The sequence below is a fragment of the Gouania willdenowi genome, chromosome 4 (genome assembly GCF_900634775.1).
Source record: "Gouania willdenowi chromosome 4, fGouWil2.1, whole genome shotgun sequence".
NCBI classification, from domain to species: Eukaryota; Metazoa; Chordata; class Actinopteri; order Blenniiformes; family Gobiesocidae; genus Gouania; species Gouania willdenowi.
In genome coordinates, this window is record NC_041047.1 from 30,031,064 (window position 1) to 30,043,713 (window position 12,650).

The following is a 12,650-nucleotide window of genomic DNA, read 5'->3' on the forward strand; positions in this document are numbered from 1 at the left end:
GTTTCCCACCCCCAGAGGAAGTCTTTGGTTTAACATGTTTCTCTTTGTCATAAAGGAAACTGTGTGCTGTGCTTCCTCCTCCTTTATCTGTCACTGTATCACAGTCTTTCTTTCCTGATGTTATTCAGCTTTAATAGAGATTACTGTCACTTTGTGGCTCCTTGCCTGTCAGTCAGTTTACTGTGTGCGCGCTCACTAATTCTTGATCTTTCTCTCCTTCCTTGGTGTTTGCTGTGTGTGTGTTGGTGTGACCTGCTCACCTACTTGCTTAGCAAATGGAGAATCTAGCAGTAAGTGGTTCTCATATTACAGACTTTACTAATGCTGACATTCAGACCATGGTTGGGCTCAATTACATTTTTCAATTACAATTGATTACAAGTTATCCATGTTCAATTACAATTCAATTATGATTACATTAACTGGCATTTTTTTCCAATGACAATTAAATTTGTATTTTTTCCTCTGAAAGTCAATGACAATTACATTCTCACTTACTAAAGTTAAATGATAATTTTACTAACTTTTATTCACATAGTGTTGTGATGATTGTATTTGCATGTGTGTATTATGTCATGTTTGTTTCTTTACATTTAGATTTTAGTGCATTGATAATAATATATCATGTAAAAGTCCAACTAGGGACAAGAGGTGGAATTTAACAACAGCTATAAACTCTAATAGTATTGTTACTGTCAAATTGAATTGTAAAGTTATTCAGATAAATTTCTAGTATATCCTAACCAGTGTTTGGATTAACGGCGTTTAAAATAACGGTGTTAGGTAATGCCGTTTTTTTTTTTCAGTGACGAGGAAATCTAACTAATTACTTTTTAAGCCGTTAACATTACTGAATGTTAAATATGGTGCGTTACATGTATTGATTGAATAAACTGTAATCTGAAAGCACCCCTGGCTTCATACTCAGCTGTAGTGAGGAGGTGGGTTAAAAATAAGGTGAGCGATTATGATTGGCTAAGGCGGTGTCATGTTTCATGGTAGCCAATCAGAGCTAGTGTTTTTACTCGTGCCAGCACATGCACCACACACACAACCACTACAGATTTGATGAAGCAGCAGAGGTGGTGATACAAACACTACTTTAAATTAATTGTGGTCAAAGGCAAGAACGAAAGTGTTCATTATATCCAGGAGAGAAGACTTTGTCGACATCCGTTGTAAGCAACTCAAATTTAATGAAGCACCTCACAACAACAACACGCATCTAAAAAATCTGAATTCTTTGACATATAGCAACTTTTTTTTTTAACAGTAACGCAAATAGTTACTTTCCTTGGTAATTAGTTACTTTTATTATAGAGTAATTAAATTACTAACTCACTTACTTTTTGGATCAAGTAGTGAGTAACTATAACTAATTACTTTTTTAAAGTAACGTTCCCAACACTGATCCTAACTCTAACCTTTCTAACTCTAAATGTCCAGTATTATGCTGTTTTTCACTCATCTCCATTTGTTCTAAGAACCCCAACAACATAGTATTTGAGGCTTATTTTCCCAAACTCGCCTGTTTTTCAGAGATTTAGCCTCTGAAAAGTCACTTTCTGAGCAGTTCTATAAACAGGCTATTTTCAGGCCTACTTATGCATATTCATGAGTGGGTGTGTCTAAAGACGCAGACTTCATGTCGTGCTTTTGCGAGGGAGATCAGTGATCACCAAAGCGATTTTCTTTTTGCTATCCACACTGTTGTTATTAAAACTGCACATTTCAGTAAAACACATGGCTATTTAAGTGGCTATTGTAATTGTGAGTTTGTCTCAGCGCTTCAGGCTGTGTGTTTATCGCAGCAGCAGCAGCAACGGAGTAATTCAGCTGCTTCAAACACTCACCAGAGTGTTTAGCTGCTAAGTCACTTGCTTCTCCTCCTCATCTCCTATAACTAGAGGAATCGTGCATTTAAGGTGATAATCATTTGTTTTGTCCAACCGCTGCGTCGCATTGTGTCACAAACATGTCAGATCAATTCAAAGGTGATACAAAGCAATATAACGGATACTAAAAATGGAACTGCTCCCTGGATTCAACACTGCTGCTGCCCACTGCTCCTCAAGGAGGAGTTAAATGCAGGAACACATTTTGTTTTACATTTATGACAATAAAGTATATTCTATATTAAACTGCAGTGTTTGTTTTAGTTGTGAGCTCGTTTGAGAGGGAGGAGCTCACATTCTTATGTAGAGTAGGAGGAGTCAGGATTTTCAGGAGGAAGAGTTTTCCACTACGTGACCTCAAGTAGCGAGAAAAATCCAACTCGCCCGTTTAAAATTAATCTAGTTCAACTAAAATGAAGTAAAAAAAAAAAAAAAAAAGAAGAAATATCTCAAACATGATCAATAACTAATTCTAGAAAAAAAATCTCTGGGCTCAGGAGAAATTCTTGATATCAAAATGGGGTCACGATCCAAAACAGGTTGGGAACAAATACTGTTTAGTTCCACTTATTTACGAAATGAGATTCTTTAAAATGTGTGTTATCACTCATTCATTCCATCATTATGATCTATAGTTGTTTTTAAATAGTTTTCTGAGCAAAATGTTATAGTTATACAAAGGGGGGGGGGGGGGGGGGGTACTTAGATTAAAAAAATAAGAGTAAGGAGGTAATTGAGCCAAGAAAGTTTGAGAACCACTCTCATAAGCCATAGACCTGTTTTGTTTTTAATTAAATTGTAATTGACAATTTTTATAGAATTTTTATGGTAATTACAATTACAAAATAAATGATCTTAACTCAATTACAACTCAAACATGATTATGACAGCAGCAGATTGTTTAAATTATAATTACACCATGATTATAATTATCAGTTACGCAATTGCAATTATAATTGAGCCCAACCCTGTTTCAGACTAAACACTGATGCTTTCACTCTGTGCTTCATTATTCTCACGCCCACCTTTGTTTTTCACATGATCATGTGACCTGGCCCTTCTTCTCCATCATCTTCCTCCTAATAACTAATAAACTACAGTGTTTACCTGCATAATAATCACATGATGGCAATGCTGTGATATTGGTGTGAGAGGATGAGTGTGTATTACACTCAGTAGTTTTTCATTTTGCATGTTCATCATTGATCCATCCCTGCCTGTCCCACACATTCCGTTTCTTTCATATGTTCTATTATACTTAGATCCACAGGAAGTGTCACACACACGATGGTCAACAATACGCTTCTCATTGAGTTCTCATCATTTTCTCCAGTGGTCTGCTCTGTGGCCTTACATTAACCTTTCAACCTCGCCCTGACATCTCTAATCCAAGATGCCCAACCCACTAAAAAATGTGACCAGTGGCAGTGGCGTGTCGTGACGTGATTGTGTCTCTGTCGCTACAGGAGCTGGAGCTGTGTCGAAGACTCTATAAATTGCACTTTCAGCTGCTGCTGCTGTTCCAGGCCTACTGTAAACTCATCAGCAGAGTGGACACCATCAAGAGAGAGGCAGAGGTGACTGAGACGCTACTTTACAAATATAATAAACCTGGGAGTGCACAAAGTCTGCCTTTGCAACAACAAAACGATACTTTCTGTGCCAGATATTTTACTGCAAAGACTAAAGATTTACCGCACTGAGGTCATCAGTAGTTCACTAAGTAGGAGGCGACTACAAATAATTGGCTCGCCGCAAAAAGGCAGTTATTACGTTTCAGTCCATGGTTCCTATTGATGTCCTAATGTATGAAACAAACAACTTAATATTGAACAAAAATTTAATCAGTCATATGACAGATCATCTTAGCAGTGGAACTGAAAAAAGTGTGATCAAACTGGAAACCACCGCACTTTACAGCAGAGATTCCCAGGACCCCATTTGGGGTCGCCAGATGCCTTCAAGAAACAAAGAATATTTTTTTTTAACAATTTGAGACCATTTTTGCTTATTACCTTTCTTCTGTAACTACACCAAACCTGTCATATTTTAACCTATTTTAATAACCTTTTCTTGCCATATTTTTGCTCCTTTTAATTACTACTAAGTTTAATTACTTCCATTTCTGCCACGTATCCATCAAATTGTGGCCAAACCAGCCTGTCATTGCCTGATCTCATTAGATCTCTGAAGCTAAGCAGGTCTGGGCCTGGTTAGTAGGTGGATAGGAGACCACTGAGAACTCCAGGTGCCACAGTGGGGGACAGTCGCTCCAGTGGTATCTGTCATTGTGTCCTTCAGCAAGGCACTTCACCCACATTGCCTAGTATGAATGTAGTGTGTGAGTGAGTGTTGGTGGTGGTCGGAGGGGCTGATGGCGCACTATGGCTACAATAGTAGCTTACCACCACTAAGTGTGGAGTGAAAGAATAATGCTTTAATTCTGTAAAGACGGGATAATCCACCACTCTGTTATATTTACCTTCTTAAATGTATTTTTAGGAAAGAAAGATTGAGATTTCAATCTGAGGTGATCGTGAAAATAAGATTACAGCTAGTGAGAGACATGTTTCCCTCTTTAAATTAAAAAACCAAAATGTGCATCACATTTGTGGACAATTGGAACCCCACAATAATAAACAAGAAACCTAGATACCAATTTATTCCCCATGTCATTAGGACAAGAACAGGTGAACTTCTTCAAAATCAAACTTATACTTTTAGCTGTTGTAGACCCAAAGGTTTACACCTGTGGCTTTGTGTGGAAAAATAACCTTAATAAATAAATAGGAGGAATGAAGATCTGTGACTGGCTGATTAAAATGAGAAATTGTGAATTAAAAGTGGTTTAAGAAGCACAAACACCTTCCCATAAACACACAGATTTTTTTTAAAAAAAATCTGCTTTGATGACTTAGTAGATGAGTAGCTTTGGTTAAATCTCTATTGCAGCTGGTTCCTTGCTGAGCTGCATCTTAATGGAGCTTTAATTAGTTTAAGGTACTTGATGATCATGACTGGTCCCTCATACAGGGTTGAGGGGCCTTGGTAATCTGATTACTGTTAGTTTTGCATCCATGGTGGTTGTATAAAGTTGTTCTCCTGTTTCAGGTAACCAACATGTCTGAAGAGCTGACTCTGCTTGAGAGCTGCCTGAAGGAGACAGAAAGTGGGAATGTGATTCAGGAGGACGTGTGTATGTCTGAAAACATCCCGACCAACACAGAGACGGCCATCCAGTCCCTGATTGAAACACTTCGAGGCAGAGATTTCAGCTCAGCTCTCACACAGGTCAAAATCTTCAGGTAAGATGAATCAAATCATTTCAAACTCATTGTGATTGTAAGTTTTATCTGTAATAACGCCGCCGTCCTCTACCTGCAGATCTCTGTGGCCTAACGACATCTTTGGGAACGAGTCAGACAACGCAGTCCAGACTCTCCTGCACATCTACTTCCGTCACCAGACCCTGGGGCAGACGGGCTGCCTGGCCGTGGTGGGTCCGTGCAGAGATGTGTCTCAGGCCAGCAGTCGCCTCATGGAGCTCAACCTGCAGATCAGAGAGGCTCTAAGTCAGGCCCAGGCCTGCCTTCCTCACCCCACCCTGCTCAGCACTGGACTTTAAGCCTGGGAGGCTGAAGGGTAGAGCAGACCGTTAAACCCCGCCCCCCCAAGAGAGACTCCTCCTACAAAGGGCTAAAGGAAGCGTGGGATAAAAAAAAAAAACCTGTGAATCTTCTTCCTATTGTTCACGTATGAACGCTTAAAGCTAATATCTTTTCCAAGAATAAGCCAATGTGCAAAATTCAGCTGCAATAAGTCGTGTTTGGAGAGAAGCAGAGGGCACAACGGGACGATCTGATTTTTGTTTCCTTTTTGTCTTTTGGTTTCATCGTTTTTGCCCGCTCTGACCTTCCAGACGGTCTTAGAGGAAACCTGGTTTGAGTATGCACGCTCCGCCAAGATTCCTTAACACTCAGAATAATTTAGTTTAGCTAAAAACACAAGTTTTCAAAAGCATGCTTGAAAGAAAAGAAGCGCTGCAAAAATATTTTTTTGAGAAATGTATTTTTTATTAGAGCTAACATCCTGGGTTGTAAATGTTAGAATCTATTTAACATGTGGTTGTAACCCTGCCTTCAGGGAGTGTACAAAGAGAAATGTTTATTGATCTGCCTTCTACAGGTCTCTACGCTAACTCACTCTTTAACCAAATAAGTAGATGCCTTTAGAGACTTGACTGTGTGACTCTATATTGGATACTCTGGTATAAACTTGCACACAAATACATATATAACTGCAAATGAGGTCAGACTGGCTATCCCTCATTGGAACATAACTTATTTTACTCTGTATATATTTTAGAAAGTGTATAGTTTAAAACCAGTATTTTTTCCCCTTGTACTTTTGTGTAATGCACTGTTGATCCAAATAGGATGTTTGTATAAAGGTGATGAGAGAAAGCCAAGACCAGATTGAATCTGTACAGATTCGCTCAAATGTGGTTACCCAAACTTGTCAAAGTTCCCAAAGGCTGCCTTGATGGTTGGATGTGGTCCTGCAGAGCCAGGCGAGGATCAGGACCTTCTGCCTGTCTTTAGGAGGTTTGTGAGAATCAAAGTAGCCTCCATGTCCTCCAGGACCACTAGTCCAACACCATCCATATGCATTCCGTTTGTGCACTGTGAGCTTTAGTTATTCATGGGGGGGATCTAATCAAAGCTTTGTGTGTCTGTGTGGGTTGATGAGGTTTTGAAGCTGAGTTACTTTCCCAATGGCCCTACTTTGCTGCTGTACTGCAGGACATGAACTGTTACTCTGATGCTTTCTTTAGGAGAGGCTCGTCGTGGCACATCGTAACTGTCACTGTACTCATTCCTGGGTTGTTTTTTCCCCCTCTCCTGCTTGTCTGGTACATTTGCTGTTCATATTTAATATTTATCAGGAAAATGTTTAATGTAGAGCTGCATTACTTTTCTTTCACTCATACCAGCTTTTTCTCTGAATAAAAACCTAATCATACCAAACAAACTCTTGATACCTCTGACCATGTGCTCCCCTCCATGAAAACAAAAACCCGAGCTTCATTTTTATCTGTACATTACAGCTTTTCCACAGTTAAAAAAAAGTCTTTATTGCTTAATTTTTTGCTACTGCAAGACAAACTAGAAGCGTACACACAGTGAGCAGAAAAATTTGTCGTTTTAGACTCATTTAGAGCCGTGTATTAAAGGAGACATGCTTTTAAATCCTTCCTTTTTTACATATAAATCATACAGTTGTGGTCTAGATAAAGCGGAACTGCAATGCTTGGGTCTGAATTCCTCATTACTAAAGCTCCACAGGCCCCTTTTCTGATGTGCTTCTGAGAGCAACTCGGTGTGGTCTCTTTAAATGCAAATGGGACACTTCATACCCCGCCCCCTCTCCAGGTTGCAGAGGTGACACTCGTTTCAACTTCACCCTGTTCGGCCATTTTTGTAGTTTGATAGAAGAGATGATTGTCTAGCGGCGCAGAAACTTTTTATTCAGAGGTTATTTACAAAATGTCAACAACAGAAGACTTGTCCATCCAGCCTTACATGTTTGAGCCAGAGTCTGACCCGGCGGAGGGAGATGAAAATGAAGATGAACCTGCAGAACGTCTTCATATAGATGTTAACAAGTGAGCTAACGTCACAAAATGCATTTTAAGTCTTTTCGGAGACCAAAATGGCAAAATGAAATGACTAATGAAAACTTTAGACTTAAATCACGTAGGCCATATCATCAAGGATCTAAAATGAGCACACAGCGCTAACACATGAAGACGGTGCAACTGCTAATGCTAACAAAACAATGACTGGGACGTTTTATCTTCACACTTTTTAGCGTTATTTACAGCTTACCGAAGTGCTCTGTTCATCGTCTCCAAAGATAGAAGGAATTGAACCCTCAATCAGACGAAGTCTTTCAGCAAATCCTTCTTTATACTGGCGGAGGTTGCTGAAGTGGTTCGCGCACACAAAAATGACCTTACCCACAGATGTGGGTACATTTCCGTGAAAAATTAAACTCAACCAGGCACTTTGAAAAGGTTCAGATGGTGGGAGACGGTGTAATGAAGCGTGTGGGTTACGACATCCAACAACCAAACATTCTGACTTATCTCGTAACTTTGGTATCCTTGAGCTTGACTACAAAATAAAAGCGAGAAATAAAAATGGCGGATTGCTCGAAGTGTTGGACCTGGAGTCGATGTCCTAATTTGGCAGTTCCGCTGCAAATACTCTGACGTCATTGTTCAAAAAAAGTAATAGAGAATCGAAAAATTGAAACAGATTGAAAAATATGACCAAAACAGAATATAAAGATATCAGCGGAGCACCTGAAGACACTCATTTGAACTTTTCTGTGCTTCTAAACACTAAAAAAAAAAAAAAAAAGTGGATTTAGCATGATTTGCCCCCTTTAAGTCCTGTCGTGTATTTTCAGTGTTCCCACTGCTGAAGGGAAAAATTACACTAAATTGAGCTTTTTATTACAGCCACAGGACATGGACACTTGGCACATATTATTCAGACATTGTGAAGCTGCAAAACTAATTTCAACATTCAGAATATTGGATCTGGCTCAGATGTGTGCGCGCATCATTTTGGTAAATGGAATTTATTTATATAAAGCTTTTATGCCTACATTGAAGTAGTTCCAAAGCGCTTTACAATATCAACTAATTTACACACTAATGGGACTGAGCTGCCACGCAAGGCACTGGTCAACCACTGGGTGCAACTTATGGTTCAGTGCCTTGCCCAAGGACACATTAACACAGACGGGTGTAGACTGGGATCGGACCCTTAACCTCTCAAATCAAAGATTGAATCAAAAGAAATTAGTGATTTAAAAAGCAATTTTAACTTAAAAATTGCTTTTTCCAGGTTTAAAATCTGCTACAATAGCAGAAACCATGTATAGTATTTAACCTGATTACAATTGTTTAGCAGACACTGTTATTTGAAGTACAACATCAGCAGTTAGTTGAGGGACTTGAACATCCCACAGTGTGATGACCCTGGTTGGATTCAAACCAGTGACCTTTCATTACAAGCCCACTTCTTTAACCACCACAATAAAGTTTAAGGTTAGTCATTTTAGAGCAATGCACAAATTGGTCAAAAAAATGAAGTTGAGTGCTGAAACTTCATTAGGATTGTGACAAATATTTTAAACCTTTTAAAGATAATCTTTAAGTCACTGTTTAATGAGACTCATTATTGCTTTTAGTTTTATTCTTTAAGTTCTCTGAAAGATTTTAGTTTAACCCAAAGCACCAAAAACTAGTTTTTCTTTCCAGTATAAAGAAAAGAGTCAAAAATGCCAGGTACCATTTATTACATTTTAATGCATGCAACACAGTAGCATTTCACACTAAAGGACATCTTCATGCCTGAACTCAACCAACCTCACAGGTTTGAAACGTTCAGGTGCTCAGATGATGTATTTGAAGCTGAATGTACTGTCACAGGAGAGACGCTTTCCTTTGCATCTGCCACACAGGTCCTGCCTGTGCGGCCGTTTGGGGTCCACGTGCCGTTGTTTTAGTGAACAGGAGCAGCGAGCTTTGTTGCAAGTCTGGGAAAGAAGAAAGAGTTGCGCTGAGGTGACAGATGGACCTTTAACTTTAGCAGAAGGAAAGTGTGCCTACATGACAGGTGATGTCCTCAACGCGATATGGGTTGAATTCCTTTTGGCATTTTCTGCAAAACTGTTTGAAGTAGACCTGAAAGCCAAACAAAGATCATTCAAACTGAGGTCAGAGCCGAGAGGAGAACATGAGGTCACACACTCACCTTGTTGGTGCCCTGAACACACCACACATAGGCACTCTCCCATCGCAGGTTGCATGCTCTGCAGTGATAGTATCCATACTTCTGTTCCAGGAACTGCACACAGCGTGGTGATTAGAACGCAATGTGCATCTTTAAGCACCAACTACACACAAATTACACAAGTAGCTAAACGAGTCAAAAGTCTCTTTAAACTCATGTTCACTGTTTAAATGTTTCGATTGTGTTTAAAATGTGCTTAGTTTGCATCTTCATCAGGATTCCTACAGCTTCAGTCCAATTAAAGACTTTTTATTGCCATCTGAAATTACATTTAAGACCAACTTCATAGTAAACATAATTGGGAAAAAAACAAACCAAAAAAAACCACAATTACATAGGGTTAGGTACTTTATCTCAATGACTAATGCAGATGTGCAACTGGTGGACCCTAAAGAAAACACAAAAACGACAGTAAAATAATTAAAAAAAAACTAAAATATTCAAAACACTCCAAAAATTCACAAAATCACTGCAACAAAAATAATCTATAAAACCACCAAAATACAAAAACCTCATTGGACAGGCAATGTTCATTAAACGTACATTCCCTCATGTTGTTGAAAGCAACTACATCACTGTTTTGTAGACGTTCCACTGTCAGGATTGTTCAATGTTGTGTTAAATTATGTATGAATGTCACCATTTATTTTTAAATGAGACTAAAAATAAGGCCTTAATTGTCATTGTTTTAAATGAGATTCATTAATGTAATTTTTAAGACTTTAAGGATCCGTGGGAACCCTGATCATAAACATACTATAGTGGGGGCAGAAGTAGAGCCACACAGTAGTTTAGTGCATATGTTAACATTAAATTTGACCCTTTGCCAAACATGTTTGGTGTCTTGTCTGATTGTTGTAAGATGACATGCTTCTGTTAAATCAACCCAAGCTGATCCTACAGGTGTTTAATGTCTTATACAGATCAGGAGAAAAATAAAGTTAAAATGACCCAAAAAACAGTTTTAAAATCATTCCACCTTATAAATATAGCACTAGTATAAAGCAGATGAACAAACTTCTGGACAGTTTGTCATCTTTTAGCTGTTATGATATTAGTGTCTGAACCACATTCATCTGACATTTCAAAGCCATCGAGCACTAAATTCTCCAGGTGTTCAAAGGCAACAGATTTCACTTGTTTCCATGTATTAGTGTTCTACAAGTTCTTAAATAAAATAAAACCCTTTATTATTGAATGGACATTTGTTTTACTTTAGTTAATTTAGTAATGTGCACTTTTTACTTTATCTTAAGGGAGCAACTTAAATTCTTTTACCACAGTATTTTTTATTAAAGAATCTATACTTTTACTTGAGTACTAAGACCAGTACTTTAACCACCTCATGCTCCTAGTGCAGGGGTCTGCAACCTTTACTCTCATTGGAGCCGTTTTGTCTCATCTCGCCCGCATTAAAGTCCTTCCGGAGCCACAAAAAAAAAAAGAAAAAAGAAAAAACCTTCTCAATGAAGACAATACAGTGTATAAAATTATACACAGTTAAAATAATATTGAATAGTTTTATGAGTCAATGGATTTGAAGGACTACAGAAATAACTTGAATTTGATCAAATCTGATCATGTTGGTCAACACACATTAATTGCTAATTTCTTACATTGTATCAAGCATGCATATTAATGTTGGCAATTAAATACATCTTTCCCCACACAACTACAATCTCTATTTCCTTCCAAAATAGTCTTGTTAGTTATTTTACAAGGGATTTAAAACTTAAGGTTAGCCACAGGTTCAAGGAAAGTTGATGGTCTGTAGAGGTTGTAGGAGTTAAAGTAAGAGGGTGGCAGAGTTATTGCACAATGTGATTTATTTTTAGGTCAACCAATTGGTTTTATTCATCATTTTATTTGACATTAACGCCATTAATCATAAATGACCTCTGTTAGAAATAACAGCTACAAAGAGCCATTGCAAGAGTCAAAGAGCCACATGGGGCTCCAGAGCCGCAGGTTGCAGACCTTTGTCCTAGTGAGACTCACCTGGAAGCGCATGCGCACCACGCCCTTGGCCACCTCTGGGTTTTGGCCCCCCTCACTCCGGCCCTGCTTGGACCAGGTGTTCTTACTCTGATCCGGATCTGTGTCGACCTTCTCTGGTTCACCAGGACCCAAGTCCTCGTTCTTTTCCGTGTTCTCCCGTGGGTTCCCTCCGTGCTGGTGGGTGGGTCACCTTGTTCCTCTGCGTCCTGCACCTCTCCACAGGAGGTCTCCTTGTTGTTGTTGTTCTCGTCCACCAGGAACGAGGTGACGCTGCGGTAGGCCACAGGTGAATACACGGCCAAGGTGCGGGGGTAGCGCACACCACCCGGGGAGCCCGTTCTAGGCTCCCCTGGAGATGTGCCCGGCTCCGGCCTCCTCCTGCGCTGCAGATCCCGCTTCATGGCCTGGAGAGTCCGCGGCCCGATGGAGCACTGCACCGAGGCGTCCGTCTTCGGGTTGACCTGCACCGCCACGTCCTTGGTGTTGGCCTTCCGCAGCCGGGGCGTGAGTTTGGGGTTGATCTGGGACAGGATGGACCTGAGCTGGGCTCTCTGCTGGTTGTTGAAGGTGTCTGAGGGGTCTCCATAGTGGGAATAGAACCCCTTATATTTCCAGCCGTCTCTGTGCCGCGGAGGTCTGTAGTTAGAGTACAAGTAGCTGTCGACGGGCTCCTCACCGTACGTTGCCATTTTGTTCAACCGACCAAGGCCGCGCTGAGCGGGCCGCCATGTTTAAGTAGAACCTGGTCTCGTTAGGTTTAACGAGGCTCACCTGGAGACAGCAGGCACGTGACGCAGGTAGCACGCGCCTTTAATGTGTTCACATACAGCTGTTTGACACACACAGATGTGCTGCAGATGGAGGATGTGTTACATGACCTTTGTCTAGT

At 39.9% G+C, this 12,650-nt stretch overlaps 2 protein-coding genes and 1 pseudogene across 19 annotated transcripts in view; 2 read left to right on the top strand and 1 right to left on the bottom strand.

Moving 5' to 3' along the window:
* The window catches only part of fryl (furry homolog, like), a 107,727-nt gene extending 101,364 nt beyond the window's left edge, over positions 1-6,363 (top strand). For 15 of the 18 annotated variants that reach the window (XM_028444186.1, XM_028444182.1, XM_028444187.1 and 12 more), the window contains 4 exons: positions 273-290; positions 3,362-3,472; positions 5,007-5,200; positions 5,280-6,363. In XM_028444186.1, coding sequence (XP_028299987.1) covers positions 273-290; positions 3,362-3,472; positions 5,007-5,200; positions 5,280-5,520 — 564 coding nt within the window. In that variant the 3' untranslated portion in view covers positions 5,521-6,363. The remainder of the gene's footprint in view (positions 1-272; positions 291-3,361; positions 3,473-5,006; positions 5,201-5,279) is intronic. The other 3 variants (XM_028444171.1, XM_028444185.1, XM_028444180.1) reach the window with 2 other exon arrangements.
* LOC114462742 (uncharacterized) lies at positions 4,038-4,155 on the top strand (annotated as a pseudogene).
* A 2,886-nt stretch (positions 6,364-9,249) lies between the features above and the next one.
* Positions 9,250-12,650, bottom strand: zar1 (zygote arrest 1). The gene is given in 5 exon segments (XM_028445021.1): positions 9,250-9,506; positions 9,580-9,654; positions 9,725-9,817; positions 11,762-11,940; positions 11,943-12,650. Coding segments are annotated over 5 exon segments (999 nt in total). The 5' UTR covers positions 12,451-12,650; the 3' UTR covers positions 9,250-9,362.